We start from the raw sequence: 18,649 nt of genomic DNA on the forward strand, positions 1-18,649 counted from the left end.
AAATAAGATAGGAAGCATGAAGAAATATTGCACAAAATATTTTTACACATCATTATCACCACAGGCAAATACTCCCACATACTGTTCCTCTGAACTGGAACTGGGTTATCCTTCAAAACAAAACCTTAATTTACAGGGTTCCTAAAGCTCTCAGTGAGAACAATTCAGTCATGACAAAGCACTTTTACACTTTCCCCAGAGAGACAGGGTTTGATTTCTTTTTACATGTTTGTAAGGTGTAACATACTATCACTATAAGAATCCATTTTCAGAAGGCTGTCAAGGTGAAATCTATAGTTCAATTGCCATCCTCCCTCTGGACCTAATGCACTAAAATGTATTTGAAAAGGATGTTTTCAGTGAATCCTATAGAAAAGCATTCATCCAAAATCTAACACCTTTAAAATTGATTTGGTGAAAGTTCATTGGCAAAGTACTTGCCATGGTGGTACTTACCTGTTCAATTATCTTCTTTCATTTCCAATCTTTCACAACTGTATTGTCTCACTTTCATATCTAAAATGGGAATCATACTGTTCACTTAACTTGTGTAATCTCAATTTCATTGAATGATTTCAGATTATCTGCCTTTTGTAGGTTGTTCATAACATGCAAGAGTAAATAATTTTCGGAAATTCCAAATCACATCTACCTTTCTAAAAATAATCCTGTAATAGATACATGCAGTTTAGTTTCAATTCATCTGCTACAATTTATTGCTTGGAAATCAATGACCTCAAACAAGTCTTAGGCTAATTTTGGATCAATTATACCATCATGTCTAATGGCACAATAAATATTTGATATTTATATCAGTTTACCATAGTTGGAAACCGGCAGTTTCTTTCTGCTTCCCCATGATGAATTGTGTTTATTTCCATCCTACTTCCCCCATTTTAACATTCTAGCATTGACTGAAGTCTCCTGGGCTTTGAAAAGCATTAAGTGTATAGATAGTGTGTGTCCAGAACGAGGACTTCAAAATCAGAGGCATGACATTCAAGAGAGAAGCTGGGAGGCAGTTCATGCACATTGTGAAAGAAATTGGGACCCCCTCCCAGAAAAAGCAATAGGTGCTATCTCAATTAATAATTTTACACCTGAAATTGATAGGTATCTTACTAGACATAAGTTAAGGAATATGGAGACAAGGCAGGTAGATGGAGTTAAGAGACTGATTAGCCATGATCTTATTAAATAGCAGAGTAGACTTGAGGGGCTGAATGGTCACCTGCTTTTTTTTGAGTTGTTTTAGGGATGTGGGCATTGCTGATAGGAGAGCATTTATTGTCCACCCTTAACTGCCCTCAGAAAAATGGTGATGAGCCACCTTCATGAATTAATGCAGTCTACATGGTCCAGGTATACAGAGTATTGTGAAGGAAGGAACTTGAGAATTCTGATCCAGCGACAGTTCCAAATCAGCATGATGTGCAACTTTGAGGGAAACTTGCAGCTAGTGGAGTTCCTAAGCGGTCTTGGATGGTATGGAACTTCTTGAGCATTGTTGGAACTGCACTCATCAAAGAAAAGTGGATGACTTTGCATTTCTGAGGTTTTGCCCTGTAGATAGCAGGCAGGCTTTGGGGGAGATGTGCTTGTTACCAGAACTCTCAGTCTATTGCTCTAGTAGCTAGTGTTACATAAGTGTAAAACTGAAATAAAAAGCTATGACAATCTTCTGCAAACAGCCCCACTTTGCAATTTTTGACAGTAGGGGATTCAGTGATTCCATTCGGCCATGGAGAGTTAGTTAGATCCTCTCGTTTGTGATGGTCATTGACTAACAATTATGTATCTTGTATGTTCTTGCCAATATATTGTTTAGAGGTACACAGGGCGACCCTGCATCCATGGAATCGTTTTCTGCGGTTTCAGTTACATATTATAGGGAACCTTCCAGAACCAGGGAGCTGCTGGGAAGGTTTGTTTCCCATTGAAATTAATGGGTTCGCTCCTATCCGCGGTTGATCTTGGGACGTATCCCCTGCGAGTGGGGGGGGAGGGGCTTATACTATACTTAGAGATTCCACTCAGTTTTCTGTTCTTAAATGTGTGAAAGAAATGTGATAATGAATAGCTATCGACGATGATGTCACTGTACGCAGCCAGAAAGCTGCTGGCCATCTAACTACGTAAAAATTTATCACCTCCGCTGAGTTGGAAGTAGTATGATATAATGAAGGGAATGCCAAAACACACCTAGTTTCCTCCATTTCTTCATCATTAAACTTATCAGCCTGCTTTGGATTTTTGCGTGACTGAGCTCCTACGTTCTTTATTAAAATTCAATCTTGGGACGTAGGTATCATTTTGGCTGGCCAGCATTTTTGCCCATCCCGAATTTCCATTGAGAAGATGGTGATGAACTGCCTTCTTGAACAAATGCAATCCTGAACTGTAGGTAGACCCATAATGCCATAAGGATTAAGCGATGGTAATGTCACTTTGTATTAAAGGGCAGTGGTTAGATTGCCTGGTGTAAATGTTACTTGCGACTTTTCATCTCAAGTGTAGATATTGTCCAGGTCATGTTGCATTTGAACATGGGCTGCTCTAGTATCTGAGGAGTCAATATTTAATTTAGCATATATAAATCCTTCCTATAGGAAAGATGTTGTGAAACTTGAAAGGGTTCAGAAAAGATTTACAAGGATGTTGCCAGGGTTGGAGGATCTGAGCTACAGGGAGAGGCTGAACAGGCTGGGGCTGTTTTCCCTGGAACATCGGAGGGATGAGGGGTGACCTTATGGAGGTTTACAAAATTATGAGGGGCATGGATAGGATAAATAGACAAAGTGGATTAGATTGGGTTGGGATATCTGGTCGGCATGGACGGGTTGGACCGAAGGGTTTGTTTCCATGCTGTACATCTCTATGACTCTATAAATCAGAGCGTACTTTTACTGTGTAGCCAGATCTGTAAGCAGTTAATGCTTGGATGTAAATGTAGTTTTTCTTTTAAAATATCTGTAATTGGATTAAAGGTGTTAGCTCTGCATTAAAAGGCCAATGATCCAAAATCATGATGTGGAGGTGCCGGTGTTGGACTGGGGTGGACAAGGTCAGAAGTCAGACAACACTAGTTTATAGTCCAACAGGTTTATTTGAAATCACAAGCTTTCAGAGCATTGTGCCTTCGTCAGGTGAACTGATCCAAATTCAGTTTGGCTCACCTGCTGAACCAGTTCTTACTGGATTCAATAAGTTGGTACCATTACATTATACAAATATCCAAAAATAAATTGCATTACCACCCTGGGGAATTAAGAACAAACTACAATAATTAATTCTGAATGGCGAAAGTGTTACTTGTTTTCCATTTATTAATTTTCTTTACCAGGTTGGGTTTGAACAAACTTTTCGGAGTAGATTACAAAGTAACAGAGTTTAGATTAAGTAGTCAAATAGTTAAGTGAGAAGCATTCTCTGTCTCATAACATTCACTGAGAATACAGGCAAGAAACCTCCAAAAAGGCAAGCTACAAATCAACATAATCCAAATGTCACCTAGAAAACATATATGAAATATAAAATGGGAATTGACTGAATACTTACTCATCTTCTGCTGTGCCTGTGGTTGCTTTGATTATCATGTAGAAGAGAGTGAGAGCGCTAAGCACACCAAAACTTGCGATAATAAGCCATTCTTCTGTTAACAAAGGAAAGGTAAATCACTCTGGGCACGGTATGTGAAAAATGATGTGAATCCCCTATGCAGCAGCAGCGGTGGCAGCACAAGTGAGCATGTCTAAGAAAATATCAATTAGACATGAAAGCAGAATCAACAACAGTGCAGTGCAAGGAAATGGTGAGCAGGTTTGACAGGCATCCAAAAATCACACATCATTGGTCCTACTTCACACCTTTCCAGTCATGTTCAATAACAACAACTATAAATGTTACCATTTAAAATGATTCCTGTACATTTCTAAAATACAACAGGTTTTAAGCAAAAGGACCAAGGACATTGCTAATTAGTTAACTCTCCTATGTTACAATGACCAGCCAGTCAGTTAGGACACCAATATATATTTAATGTAGTGCATTAATTTCCAAAAGGCACTTCACAACACAAAAATGCAATATTTTCCATGGGTTCAAAAGGTGGCAGTTAGGCAGATGGCCAAGATGATAGGTTTTAAAGACAGCAAGAGAGGTGGAGAGCTCCAAGAAGAAAATTCCAGAGATTAGGACTAAGGTACATGCATACATCACCACCAACAGGGACATTTTGGACCCCAAATTAGCAAAGTGATGAAATCTTGGCAACTTGTAGGTCTGGAGAAGACTGTGGAAAGAGAGAACAATGCTGGAAACATTCAGCAATTCAGACAGCATCTATGGAAAGCAACAGATTTGACAAGCTGAATTTCAGAAAGTCAAGTTGGCCTCAGGAGCCCTTTAAATATGACTGGTATGCCCTGATGCAAGACTTCTGATCTTCTGTCCAGGTTTTCTAAACTTCAGCAGTGCATTTTAAGTGTGCAAGGTGGTTCAGGTCACAAAGAGTCCTCATTCATGGTACCTCAAAAGGTGTTGTGAATCATTATTTACAGGGAACCATTTCAAAAGGTTCACCTCATGTACCATTCTTCCTCTTCCATCCACTTCAATGATGCTTCATCCCCCATGTGTCAAATGGCATAGTGGCTCAGTAGTTAGTACTATTGTCTCATAGCGCCAGGGACTCCAATTCTATTCCTTCCTCAGGTGACTGTGTGTGTGTGTGTGTGTGGAGTTTGCACATTTTCCCAATGTCTGCATGGGTTTCCTTGGGATGCTCTGGTTTCTTCACACAGTCCAAAATTGTGCAGGTTAGTTGGAAGGGCCATGCTGAAATTGTCCATAGTGTTCGGGTAGATTAGCCAGGGCAAATGTGGGGTTACGGGATACGGTGGGGAGGTGGGTCTGGGTGGGATGTGCTTTGGAGGATCGTGCAGACTCTGTGGGCCAAATGTTCTTCTGCAATGTAGGGATTCTATACCACTTCATTTCTACTGATCCACTTTACAATGCATAGAACCAAAAATCACTATTGTAACAATACCATAAGTAAACAAGCCTTTAAAAATTTACAACTATCTACTAAAAAAAAATTGTTCCTTTACTCCAAGGCAATAAAGTATCAATCATCCAGATCCTTTATGATGTCAATAGCATAAGCCGCAAATTCACATAATGAGTATTGTGTAATGGACAGCAGAGATCAGAAAGCCAAGGCTGTCAATGAAACAGCATTTCCTTGGAATACTGGTGTTGCACTGTGATAAAGGATTTCTGGGCTCAGAGCTTGTTAGGCATTCTTCTTTCCTGGTCAGCTGTCCCAACTGCATTCTTCAGCTGCGGCACGCCTTCATGGGCACTTCCTCTTGAGAATTCTCCCAAGTCCTCTACCTGCTTCAGTGTTAAAAATCCAGGGCCAACGTTTTTATGTCAAAATAACCTTTCATCAGAATTGAAATATTAACTCAGTTTCTCTCGCAGATGCTGCCTGACCTGCTGAGAAACCCCAGACTTTTTTTTTTAGTTTTTATTGCAGATTCTCAGAATCCACTGCATTTTGCAATAATATGATTAAAAGCTAGTTGTCCTTTGACAGGTTAGTGAGCACAGGGCAGTGGGAAAACAAACTTGGTGTAATTAAGGAGTTTATCACGATCTCAAATTTAGAAGATAGATTGTGGAAGGCCTGTCAGAGTTGTCCTGGAATAATGTATATAGACATGGCTAACTGTTTCCAGCAGCAATAAGGTGAACCAAGTGTAGATTTGGGTAATGTTTCTGATGTTGTAAGGATTGTGTCTTTTATTTTTGTGTTTGTAAAACTGGGACTGAAAGGAGAAAGAATTGTTTTCTAAAACAATTTTTTGCTGACAACAAGCAGTTGAGAGAGAGAGAGAGAGAGAGAGAAAAGAGAGAAAAAGAGAGAGACACAGAGAGACACAGAGAGACACAGAGAGACACAGAGAGAGAGAGAGATTTGCAGTCAAAATTCACTATAAACCGGAACAAAACCAGTTTGCTTTTTCCAAAACAGTTGTGTGCTGCGACTTTTCACTGACATGTCAGAAACGTTTAGGTAAGTGTACTGGCCTCCTTGTGTCCTGAGAAGGGTCCTGCCCAAAAAGTCGACCATTTTGCTCCTCAGACGCTGCCTGACCTGCTGTGCTTTTTCTAGTGCCACACTTTATCAACTCTGATTTCTCCAGCATGTGTAGTCCTCACTGTCTTCTAGCGTCTCTCACCAATGAGCGAAAGAAACTGCAGAAAGGTGACAAATGACATGCTGGACAGCAGAAAAATCATAAGGAATTGAGTGAATTGTGAGAGAGAGAGAAAGAGAATTTATAAAGTGTTCAGAGTTTAGTTAGTGGTGTTATATACTGATTTCCCTGTAATGAAAAAGTCTAATTACTTAAATAATAACTCTTGTTCAATACAGAAAGTGGTTTGTGTTTTCTATCAATCTGAGTCTGAAAGTCAGGTAAACTGGGGAACTTTACATGTATTTTTCAAATCTTTAACTTTTGTTGTGATTTCAGGAATACCGGGGCTTGATTTCCAGTGCACTATCCCAGTGAGTCATAACAGTATCAAACATTGTTCAACACATCCTAATTGGAGTTCTTTAGAAAACAATCTGTTAGATTACACCGGTGATCATTTATGTTGTGGATCAGGGACTAGTTTCTCCTCTTTTGAGCATACGGGGCACTGAAGTGAATCACATTGGCAGAAAGAGACCTAGCTGTGATCATTTAATTTATGACAGACTTGAAAATATATTGTAACTGGTTCATTTACTTGCTGAGTCATGAAGAAATCTTGCATATAAGTACAGTTACGTGTAACAGGAGATCAGGATCAAGCAAGCTACAATTTTGCAGTCAAATTGCTAGCTGACAATTCATCCTTCAGGTTAAGTATGAAGAATCATCATTAAAAGTACTGGAAGACTATTACAGCCTGTGAAACATATCCCAAAGTCCACATTGCTGGAGGAAACACATTCACACAGCACATTACACACAAGGAATTAAAGACGAAAATATGAAAAAGTCAAAATGTCAAAACAGTGCAGCCCAGATAGACCATCAGTATTTTGAAATATTTTAGTCTGTATTTTTAATGTGATAAAAGTTTGACACAAATGCACTTTGTGAGCAGTAAACTCAAACTAAAAAGAGTCAGTCTTTCTCATCAACTTCACGATTGAGATCAATAAGAAACATTTTTCATCATCCTAAATACTGTTCACAACATACAATCTCAACTTGAAAGTTTGACATTGCACAGGGTTCCAAAAAGCACTGAATTTCCCATCTGAGAGGCTAACCTCCAACCAGTTTGAAATTTTCACAAAATTGAGAAGTGGGAACATCTCATCCTCAGAAGATCCAATAAATTTTGTTCTCGGATTCTCTTGGCATGTGACAAGGATGATCAAGAATGAATCTCAAGCATTTGCCTTGACATCTCCCCAAATGTTGAGGTTTGGAATTGAATGAGAACTCAGTAAATAAGTAATGAAATTCAGTTACAATTCCACAGGGATTCTGAGACTCCATCGCATTTCAATCAAAACCAAAATGCACTTGCCTTAATAATACATTACTTTATTGCCTAATAGTTGGGATCATCCAACTCTTAGGTACAGAAATGCAACAACATTCTGAACCTCACCTGAAAAGAATTATAATTATTTGTCAAGTGTCAGGTTGGCTCAGCTGGTGCTAAAAGCTGATGCGTAAAAGCAGAAGATTGTGGGCATAAGCCCCATATCAGAGTACTTGTGAATATAATTCAGATGGACACTTTATGCACTATTCTCCTAGGACTACATTAGTCAGAGGCCCTTTGCATGAGACATTAAATCAAAGCTATCTGTGTCCATTTAGTCAGGTGAAAACGCTACCCAACCTTGCCCTATTCCATAGGCAACTTTAAACTTTGATGTTTCAGTTACTATCCCTGAAATGTTTCCCCTCCCGACACATGATTCACTTGACCCACCTCACTTCCCAGAACGAAATGCCTCCTTCCTAATTGGACTGAAAACATACAGTACAAAACATGCATGTCGAGAATTATTTTCAGCACTCTCGAGAAATACTTGGTCTTCTTTGCCCTTCACAATCTCAGTCTACATTAGGATAATTAACATTTCTTAATTATAAGAAATTGGTAATTCTTGCATCACCTTGTAATATCCTTACAAACTTGCTACTTTATATCTATTCCACTAGTTGACAGCCTATAGAATAAACTCAAATGCAGGGAAGGAATTTAACAGCCCATCCTCAGGGACAGAATCGAGCAACAGGGAGACCAATTGAGATCCTGGTGTTGCTAATTAATAGCCAATTTAGACTCTCTGCCCATAATGGGAGTTTTCTACAAAAAGGGAACGTAGTACCAAATGTGAATGCTGACCTCTCACTTTCCTTGCCCTGCTCTGTAACTGCTTAATGACATCCTTGTTCCTGACACAAGAGAGGCAACATATTGCATTAGTGCCAGTCTATATCTTAATCATCTAATCCCATAACACAATTGCCTCTACACAGCTGAGCCAGTCATGCTGCCATAAACGGGATCTCCAGAGGAACCATCCATCTCAGTAACATTCAAGCAAAGTACGAGCTGGAGAGTGAAATGTATTCAAAGTCATCATGCCCGGTCCTTCTGGAATGCCTGATGGTCACAGATTTCCTATCTGACTGCGTACTAATTTCACTTTAAGATTATGTCTACAAAAATAAACTTGCTATCTCCAACTCTCAAATTGTACCCATGTGCTGCACTGATGCCAGTTATTATTCAAGCAGATAAATTTAAGAACTAAGAGTAGGAGTAGGTCGCCTGGCCCTTCGAGCTTGCTCTGCCATTGAATAAGATCATGGCTGATCTTTTCGTGGACTCAGATCCACTTACCTACAATCTCACTGTATCCCTCAATTAATTTATTGTTCAAAAAAAACTGCCTTCGCTTTAAAAAAGTTTACTGAAGTAGCATCAACTACTTCACTGGGCAAGGAATTCCACAGATTTACAACTCTGAGTGAAGACGTTACTTCTCAATTCAGTTCTAAATCTGCTCCCTCTAATCTTCAGGCTATGCCCTCTTGTCCTAGCTTCACCTGCCAATGGAAACATCCTCTCTACAGTCTTATCTATTCCCTTCATATGTTTCTATAAGATCCCTCCTCAATCTTCTGAATTCCGATTAATATAATCCCAGTTTACTCAGTGTCTCCGCATAAGGCAACCCCCTCAACTTCAGAATCAACTGAGTGAACCTCCTCTGCAGTCCCTCTATTGCCAGTACATCCTTTCTCAAGTAAGGAGACAGTACTCCAGGTGTGGCCTCACCAGCACCCTGTACAGCTGCAACATAATCTCCCTGCTTTTAAATTCGATCCCTTTAGCAATGAAGGACAAATTCCATTTGCCTTCCTAATTACTTGTTGTACCTGCAGACTGACCTGTGATTCGCGCACAAGGACACCCAGGTCCCTCTGCACAGCAGCAGGCTGGAACTTTTTACCATTCAAGTAATAATCCTTTTTATTACTGGTACTCCTACCAAAATGCATGACTTCACATTTATTAACATTAAATTCCATCTGCCATACCTTTGCCCACTCAAAGTACCTATGTTCTTCTGCAAAATTTCACAGTCCTCTGCACACTTTGTTCTGCCACTCATCTTAGTGTCATCTGCAAACCTTGACACACTACACACGGTCTCCAACTCCAAATCATCAATATAAATTGTGAATAATTGTGGTCCCAACACTGATCTGAGACATACCACTAGTCACTGATTGCCAGCTAAAATAGCACTCATTTATCCCAACTCTTTGCTTCCTGTTAGTCAGCCAATTCTCTATCCATGCTGGTACTTTACCCGTAAAGCCATGTATCCTTATCATATGCGGCAGCCTCTTGTGCGGCACCTTGTCAAAGGCCTTTTGAAAATCTAGGTACACCACATTCACTGGGTCCCCTTTGTAGACCTTGCTCATAATGTCTTCACTGAATTCCAAAATATTTGTCAAGCATGCCCTGTCCTTCAAGAACCCATGCTGCGTCTGCCCAACAGGACAATATTATTGAGTCGCCTTGCTCTTTCTTCCTTGATAATAGATCAAGCATCTTGCCCACTACAGAGGTTAAGCTAAAAGGTCTATAATTCCCCAACTTTTTTCTACCTCCCTTTTTAAACAGTAGCACCACATGTACTGTTTCCCAATCTTCTGGGACAGCCCCAGAGTTCAGCAAATTTTGGAAAATCCACTGTCAAGGAAAGGACGTCAGCATTCTTAAAGATCCATCCCACCCTGGCAATGTTTTTCTACAACCTCTACCATCGGGGAGATAGCACAGAAGTCTGAACACATGCACCAGTTTCTACCCTACTGTTGCAATACTGAATGGACTCTTAAATTCTCAGGACTCGCTTGTACCTGTGTTTTTGTTTCTGCCGCTGTTTACCTATGCTACTTAAGTACGTGATCTGCCTGTATTGCTCGCAAGACAAAGGTTTTCACTGTGAATCGTGTCAACTCAGGTCAAGTCAAATTCAATTCAATTGTTATTTTTCCTGCCATCTCTTTTAGTACCCTGGGATGCATTCCATCATGGCCAGGAGACTTGTCTATCCTCAGCTCCATTAGCTTGTCCAACACTACTACTTACGCAATAATGACTGTTTCCAGGTCCTCATTTATTTTCATCTCTTTGTCAATTACTGGCATGTTATTCATGTCCTCCACAAGTAACTACATGGCACAAGTCAGGGGTATGGCAGAACATTCTCCATTTGTGTAATGAGTACAGATCCAACAATCTCAAGACATTTGGCATCATCAAGGTCAAAGCAGTCTGCTTGATTATAAGTGGTGCTATTGACTCCCCTCACCAATTCACAGTGGCAGGTGCACTATAAAAACCTCACAAAGGGTCCTTTAACAGCACTTTCCCAATCTGCAACCTCCACCACCTTGAAGACGCAGCATATTTATGGTAACACCAGGATTTGCAAGATTCTCTCCACGTCACTAATCATCTGCCCTGGAACTATAATCACCATTCCTTCACTGTTGCTGGGTCAAAAGCATGAACTTCAGTTATTCAAGAAAGCAGCTCATTACTATTTTCTTGAGGTCAATCAGGATTGGGCAATAGATGCTGGCCTGGGCAGATATTTCCTCATCCCATGAAAGAGTAGAAAAAAGGGTAGCTCTTCATTGATCTGCATAAATTTTGTTAAAAATAAAAGATGCACCTAGACCTAAGTGCGCAAAAAAGTTTTTAAATGATGGAATTTTATTAAAATTAGAAAATTAAATTTATTCACCGGCAGTGTCTATATGTGCTTTACAAGCAACTGGCATTTCTTAGTTTCTAGTATACCAGTTACATTGATAGTTATCTTTTTGTGCAGCCAAATAATTTAGAACAAAAATGAATTTTGACAGAAGATATCTTTTATTTGAATCAGCAGTCTCTCAATTAATTTTGCAACATGCCATAAATTATACGAATCACAAAATAATTGTGGAGGCTGATGGTGGTATTTTGAGACCAGGACATAATACCAGACCATACATATTTAGTAATGATAAAATATTGATGACAGTACAGCCACAACTTGTGTAACGCTGGCTCACGTGGAAGCTTTCATCAACATCCATAGTTTATAAGCAATCCAATCTTTCATTCTCCATTGGCCACTCTAACTACTGCATAACAGTTTTAATGCTTGGCAGTAAAATTGTAATTAAAATTCAATGCTGTAAACCTTCTTGCTTCTTCAAGATGGATAGGTCTCTTTTAATGTTTGAAATAAATAAATCATATGCATTTATTCTTATGTCGAGGGGTCTCACAAATGTTATGCTGAAAACGCAACTCCAAAAATGAAGGCTACACTTGTTGGCTTGTGAAGTCAAATTTTACAGAAGATGTTCAAAAGGTTGCAAGATGTAGGCCATGAGTCTACTTTTGGAATACAAAGTCAATTATTTTCCTGTTGCACTTGAGATTAAAGTTTCTTTTGAAACATTAATGGTTAAAAAGACTTTTCAAAAAGTTAGATTCAGCAGAACGTGAAAATTTTTATTTTCACCACTGTCAACTTGCTAACTTGATGAGGGACTGTCAAAGAAAAATTACTTTGAGATGCTTTTATAACAAACAGAACCACCCAGAGATGAGCTGTACAATTTCTAGCGGCTACGGAAAAAAAACAGAAGTGAAGTTTAATACACTCAGAGGTATGAAAGATCTGGTACAAGGTTTTGTTCATTATATGGAGATCAGAAAACATAAAATTTCCTGATGGTCAGAATATATCAGTTCTTCTTCATGGGGTCTGGACTTCAGCTACTTTTCTGTTTTCAGTTTAGGTGAGGAACAGCTACCTAGCCGCAAGTAGATTGTTAAGTCAATTAAAAAGGCTAATTGCAACTGGAAGGGTCAACTGGTTTGGAAGCATGCCAGATATCTGGAGATGCTTTCCAGCAGCAGAGTAAGAGCTTTGAGGATGTTTGGGACCATGTTATGACCCACGTGCATATGTTCCCCAAATTTGGCCAGGAGGGATTTCTTTCCCACATGATGGTGAAACAGTTGTGGCTCTTTTTAATTCCAGTACATTAAAACTGCTGACAGGATACCTCAAAATGAAGAGCACCTCCCTCTCTCCATAACCTGAAATGAGAGGTTGCAAGGCTTTCAGTTCTGGAAAACCCATTTAGCTTTGAGAGCCTGCCTGCTATCCTCTAGCAAACAGTGAGTATCCTCTTGGCCACAAACCAATGACTCTGTCAAAAAATTAGCTTTGAAATAATGCTCCTGACATGGTGAGGTGTCAAAACCAATATTTTAATCCAGATGTCAAGAACTGACCCATCAAACAAAATCCTGCTTCTTGTCTCATTTAGAGATCATTCTCTTCCTCCTATAAGAGCTGGTTTTCAATCTATATAGTAATAAATTATAAAGAAAAAAACAAAAATGAAGAAGCAAACATGATTGCAAAAGTAAAGCATTGACTCAGAAAGAGCTCAGAAAGATTTTATAAATCTACTTATAAAAATCTTTGAACCAGGCATAATGTGCACAACTATCAAAGTAGAACAATATAATTTAAACGCATAAATAAAACCGGATCCTTCGCTGAAACTGCTTTGTAAAAACCGCCTTTATATAAGTTGTGAAAGGTTTTGCATACCGTTAAGTACAAGAGGAAGCCATTCAGTCCATCATGCCTGTGCCAGCTATTTGAATGCTTTTCAATTCGTCCTACTCGTTTTGCCGTCTCCACATAGCGCTATACTTTTTTTTCCCCTTTTCAGTATTTATCCAATTCCTTTTTGAAAGTTATTTTTGAATCAGTTTCCACTGCCCATTCATCAGTGCATTTCAGATCATAAGGCATGGCATAAATAAACAAAAATTCTCATTTCTCTTGGGTTGTTTCATCAATTTCTTTAAATGTGTCCTCTACATCGATAATATTGCTACATCAAGTGTTACACGCATAAATAACAAAAATTTTACAAATAAAATACTTGCAACTAGGAAGATCCAGTTATTTTAGAGTTTCTCAGAAACTTCCGCATAGTTTACTCTGTTGTTTCACACAGGTTGACCCTGCACAAAATCTCATGGCAGCTTTGCAGTTTGAGTAGAGGCAAAAAAAATGTTGCACAAAATTAGTAGCTTGTTAGAGTGACGAGCAAGTCGCTGAGCCAGCAGTGCAGCAACAAAGCTTAGTAAGTGCATGTCAGCAGTATAACAGCTTATTTCAACGACTGATATAAAACATAAGAAAATATTCCACAATGATCAAATCAATAGATCATAGTCCAATGAAGATGAATACTTCAAGGCAAACTTTGCATACAAGCCCTAATTCTATCCATTAAACCACTCATTTTCAGACCAGAGATAATTATGAAACCATTGTGGTAAAAAAAAGAGCCACATAAATGCAAAGAGAATGAAACAAACACTAGGATACATTACTAGTTGAACATTATTCTAACTCAATGGAAATCTTCAAACATAATAATTAGCAAGTTTTTTTTTTGTTTAAAATGCACCTTAAGTTTCCTTTAAGCCCTCATGAAAGTGAACAAGACTTTTTGGGCAAGGTGTAAGAAGAGAAGGGAAACAAAAAAATTCAAAATAGAAACAATTTTGAATGCTGCAAAAGCCAAACTACTCACGTTATGTTGGAAAAATTTATTTTGCCACATGGTGGCAGCAAACCACACTTCAAAACATCTCTACATTTCATATCTTTTTGAATTATCTGTTCACAGGTGTTTCTACACATCACTGGAGATGAGACTGGAACCCAGGCCACCTAATCTAGAGGTAGGGACACTACCACCACACCATAGCGCCCTTAAACTTCTCATTTTTAAATATAGCTTCATCGTTGAATTATATGGTCTTAGATCAGAAACAATCAAATGGTCAGCCTTCCTTTTTGTTAGGTATAATGACATAATCTAAAGCAATAATTTTGATGGACATTTTCAAAAGAAAATGTCATTTGGACCAAAAAGTATTAAATGCTCCATGTGATAGAAATGGAATATCTTACTATATCACTTGATGGAATACATTTCCAGTTACTTCTGTATGCACCCTTCTTTTCAAATAAACAAACATAAAAGTTGTGTTAGTGGCAACATCAATGAATTGGCTTATTCTTTAAGAGGGAAAAACAACACCATTGCTTCATACTTTGTTCTCTTTATCTTTCTGTTATTGACTATGGAAAACCTTACTGGTTACAGTGACGTTCATTTCTCTAGATCGTGGCACAGGTTCCTCTTCCTGACTCAACGGTGAGCTTCCCAGAAAACGGAGTGGTTCAAGACTGATGGAACCATTATTCGTCACATCAATAGGCATGGACCTCTGATTGGAGGGCGATTCTCTGACTGATCTCTCCATATCAAGCGTTGAATTCTCTGCGCAGTGTACATCTGGCTGCAAGACACCAAATAACTGTTTATTTAACCACTGACAAGCACAAAAAGGAAAAAATGTTTTAAAAATATTTTAATCTAAGATGTGGACATTATCCTGATTTAAGCCTCCAGGCAATATTGGTTTGAAGACCCAGGCTTCCTTGACTCAGCTACAAATTACACAAGACCAAGCTGTAATTACCTCTGTCTGCTTCTATGTGCAAAGCTCTCATAATGATAAAGTTAAAGAAAGGAACATTTCCACAGCAATATGGCATATTTGGCATGTTCCAAATACAAGTATAATCTATTGCCTTTTATCTAGCAAACTGAATTTGTGACTCACACAATTTCTGTTTCTAATGGCTCTTTCTCCAAACTCCATGATTCCCTATTTCCCTATGTACAAAAGTGCTTTTAGCTGCCTTGATTTGTAAATATCATAAATGATTCAAATAGCTTATTGAAATAACTAGAGATCTTCTGTCCCCACGAAAAGTTCAAAAAAAGCCTACCATTGTGCAATTTTTACCCTTTCTAACTTTGACGTCATTAGACATTGGTCATGTGGTTTAAAGAATAATTAAAAGGTCTCCTTGTATTTGCCCTTCATTTGCTTTCATTTCTATTACATTTAATACTTGAAGTCTTAAAACTAAAAAAGCCATACCTCTAAGACACATGAATTATGGATTCAGATGTTTACAAATATTTTATTTTATATAAACTAATTATTCCCCCCCCACCCCCCGGCAATCTCAATTGAGGAAATGACTGTCCCTTTAAAACTCGCACATCCTTCATGGTGAAGTTAGGCTACCAAGCTTTCGACCTTCGCATAATTTACAGTGACTTGTTCCATTAGACATTGACCACTTAATTTGAAGAAGTTTGCTGGCATGGATTTTTTCTTTCATCTGCAAGCACATATTTGACTCTCAATCCTTGAGATGTGTTTAGCTGGCACAGCAATGTGACAACCAAAGCTGGGTATCAAATTTCAACAGGGCATTATGGAATTGTGATAGAAATTTTCTCAATAGAATTACTGAAATAAATATCTTAATGAGAGAATACAAAAACACTACCTTCATCACGCCCGTACAATCGAGCTGAATAGGATGGAAAATTTGTCAGTAATTTAAGTTTATTTACAAATATAAAACTGCCCGCTTTGATTTTTTAAAAACTGTACCTGCTCCCTCACTGCTATATTATTACTGAAGTCTGTCTGGGAAGTGCATGTAACATAGCCTAAGCTCTAGGGGAGTTTCATATCATTTTTCTGCAACGTTTAGTACACAAAAACTATATAAACAGATTAATAAAACTTGCTTTTACCCCTAACAGCAATCCAAGGGCTTTCAGGATGTTTTGTTTGCAGATGGGGCAAGTGTAATGTTCATTCAACCAGGGATCAACACAATGTTTATGGAAGACATGCCTGAAACAAGATAAAGCATAATTAGTTTTGAAAGACTCATGACAGTAAGTGCTACAATATATTAAAAGCTGTTTTACTCCATTCTAAAAGTCAATTAGCAACACGAATAAACAAGTATTTTAACTGTGTAACCAGACTATTACATTTAGATTGTTTCATAATAACATTCTTCTCAGATTAATTGCTAGCAAGATTAGTTTAAAAGACTCCAAAGAAATGCTCTGTCATTGACTCATGACTACTCCCGTTCTGATCAATCACCCTCATTTTCTGGGCTGCACTTACCTGGACTCCAAAACAAGCATAACTCCAGATCTTCTGATAATAAACAACAGTTAACTACATATCTACAGAATCTGCCTGTTGTAGCAGACTGAATCAACAACAAATTCTTAATCCAGCTGACACATAATACAAAGTGCAAGATAGTTAGCAAGTTATAATAGGCAGAGACCAACAAGCTAGGAGCAAATCTGCGGTTCATAGATTTCCTCAAAAATGCAGCATACAGTGATATTATTTTTGAATAGTTATGCTTAGCGCAATTAACTTGGAGTTTACCAATTTCCTTAAGGAACTGAGAAGAATTTTCAAGAATTGTTCCAAAATTAAACTTTGGCAATGATGTCTTGTCTGACAAAGGTTTCGTACTTTTAAAACTTTGTTTACAATGTGCAGGCATCACTGGCAAGGCCAGTTTTTATTGCCCATTCCTAACTGCCTTTGAAGTGGTAGTGAGCAACTTTCTTGAACTATTGCAATTTGCCTGATGTAGGCACACCAACATTGCTATTAAATAGGGTGGAGAAAGTGAGGGCTGCAGATGCTGGAGATCAGAGCTGAAAATGTGTTGCTGGAAAAGCGCAGCAGGTTAGGCAGCATCTAAGGAACAGGAGAATTGACGTTTTGGGCATAAGCCCTTCTTCAGGGTTTATGCCCAAAACGTCGATTCTCCTGTTCCTTGGATGCTGCCTGACCTGCTGCGCTTTTCCAGTATTAAATAGGGTGGTCCAGACCTTTGACCCTGCAACAGTGAAGGAATAGCAATGTACTTTCAATTAGGATGAGGAAAAATTTGGATGGACCTTTAGGTGTTCATTATGCACCTCTTCAAATTTCTAGGCAGTAGAGGTCACTGATTTGGAAGGTGTTTCGAAGAAGCCTTTGAAAGTCATTTAAATGCTGTTGTGTAACGATGTGCCAGTGGCAAACTTAAAACTTAGTGGAGGATGCGTACCAATCATATGGTTGTGTTGTCTTGTATGTTCAGCTGTTTCTGTGCTATAAAAATTAACCATGTGGAGGTGCCTGCGTTGGACTGGGGTGGACAAAGTCAAAAATCACACAACACCAGGTTATAGTCCAACAGATTATAGCTACCTGATGGAAGGACAGCGCTATAAGTTTGTACTTCCAAATAAGACTATACCCAGGTGTTGTGATTTTTGATTATAAAAATTGAGTTCAACAAGCAAGTGCAGAGCACTCCATCATACATGAGGAAATACAGTGAAGAGACAAGTGCAGCTGGATAGTTCTATGCTGTTAGAACCCAGGGATAAGTGAGCAGTTAACTGCTGCAAGAATATAGAACGGAGGATGAAATCGGATTAGCCTTGATTTTATTGAATGACTATGCAGACTTGAAAGGCTGAGTGACCTACTTTTGTTCCTCATTCAGAAGAAGAAATCAGGACTCCAAAGAATTTGTGGGGAGCCAAGGAAGTGACTTTATATTGGAGGAAGCCATGAGGAACTCAGAATCCCACATGCCACACTTGCTGAGTGCAACTGAGCAAGAAAAAAGTTTAGGCAAAAGACCCAGAGGCAATTCAGCCTGGTGAAGCCAGCTGTCAGGCAAAGATCTGGAGTTATGCTTGTGAATGAGTGCTGGAATGCAGTTTTGGAGTCCAGGTAAGTGCAGCCCAGAAAATGAGGGTGATTGATCAGAACGGGAGTAGTCATGAGTCAATGACGGAGCATTTCTTGAGAGCGAGGTTCAAGGTCAGATGAGTAAACAAAGAATTGTAACCTATTGTGAAATTTAGTGAGATTTGATGTCCCATTTTTAGATTAGATTCCCAACAGTGTGGAAACAGGCTCTTCGGCCCAACCAGTCCACACCGGACCCATTTCCCCTCTGACTAATGCACCTAACACTATGGGCAATTTTGCATTGCCAGTTCGTCTGACTTGCACATCTTTG

The 18,649-nt window shown here is 38.8% G+C and overlaps 1 protein-coding gene across 1 annotated transcript; it reads right to left on the reverse strand.

Annotated features, from left to right (window-relative positions):
* Positions 1-435: 435 nt before the first annotated feature.
* On the reverse strand, positions 436-16,763 carry LOC122547092 (E3 ubiquitin-protein ligase RNF130-like). The gene is made up of 5 exons (XM_043685670.1): positions 16,729-16,763; positions 16,341-16,443; positions 14,814-15,018; positions 3,559-3,652; positions 436-516 (listed from the first exon to the last, which is right to left on the reverse strand). The coding sequence occupies exons 1-5, from the start codon at positions 16,746-16,748 to the stop codon at positions 489-491; spliced, it is 450 nt and encodes a 149-aa protein (XP_043541605.1). The 5' UTR covers positions 16,749-16,763; the 3' UTR covers positions 436-488.
* Between the last annotated feature and the right edge of the window lie 1,886 nt (positions 16,764-18,649).

The sequence above is a fragment of the Chiloscyllium plagiosum genome, unplaced genomic scaffold (assembly GCF_004010195.1).
Source record: "Chiloscyllium plagiosum isolate BGI_BamShark_2017 unplaced genomic scaffold, ASM401019v2 scaf_3216, whole genome shotgun sequence".
In the NCBI taxonomy this organism is placed as follows: domain Eukaryota; kingdom Metazoa; phylum Chordata; class Chondrichthyes; order Orectolobiformes; family Hemiscylliidae; genus Chiloscyllium; species Chiloscyllium plagiosum.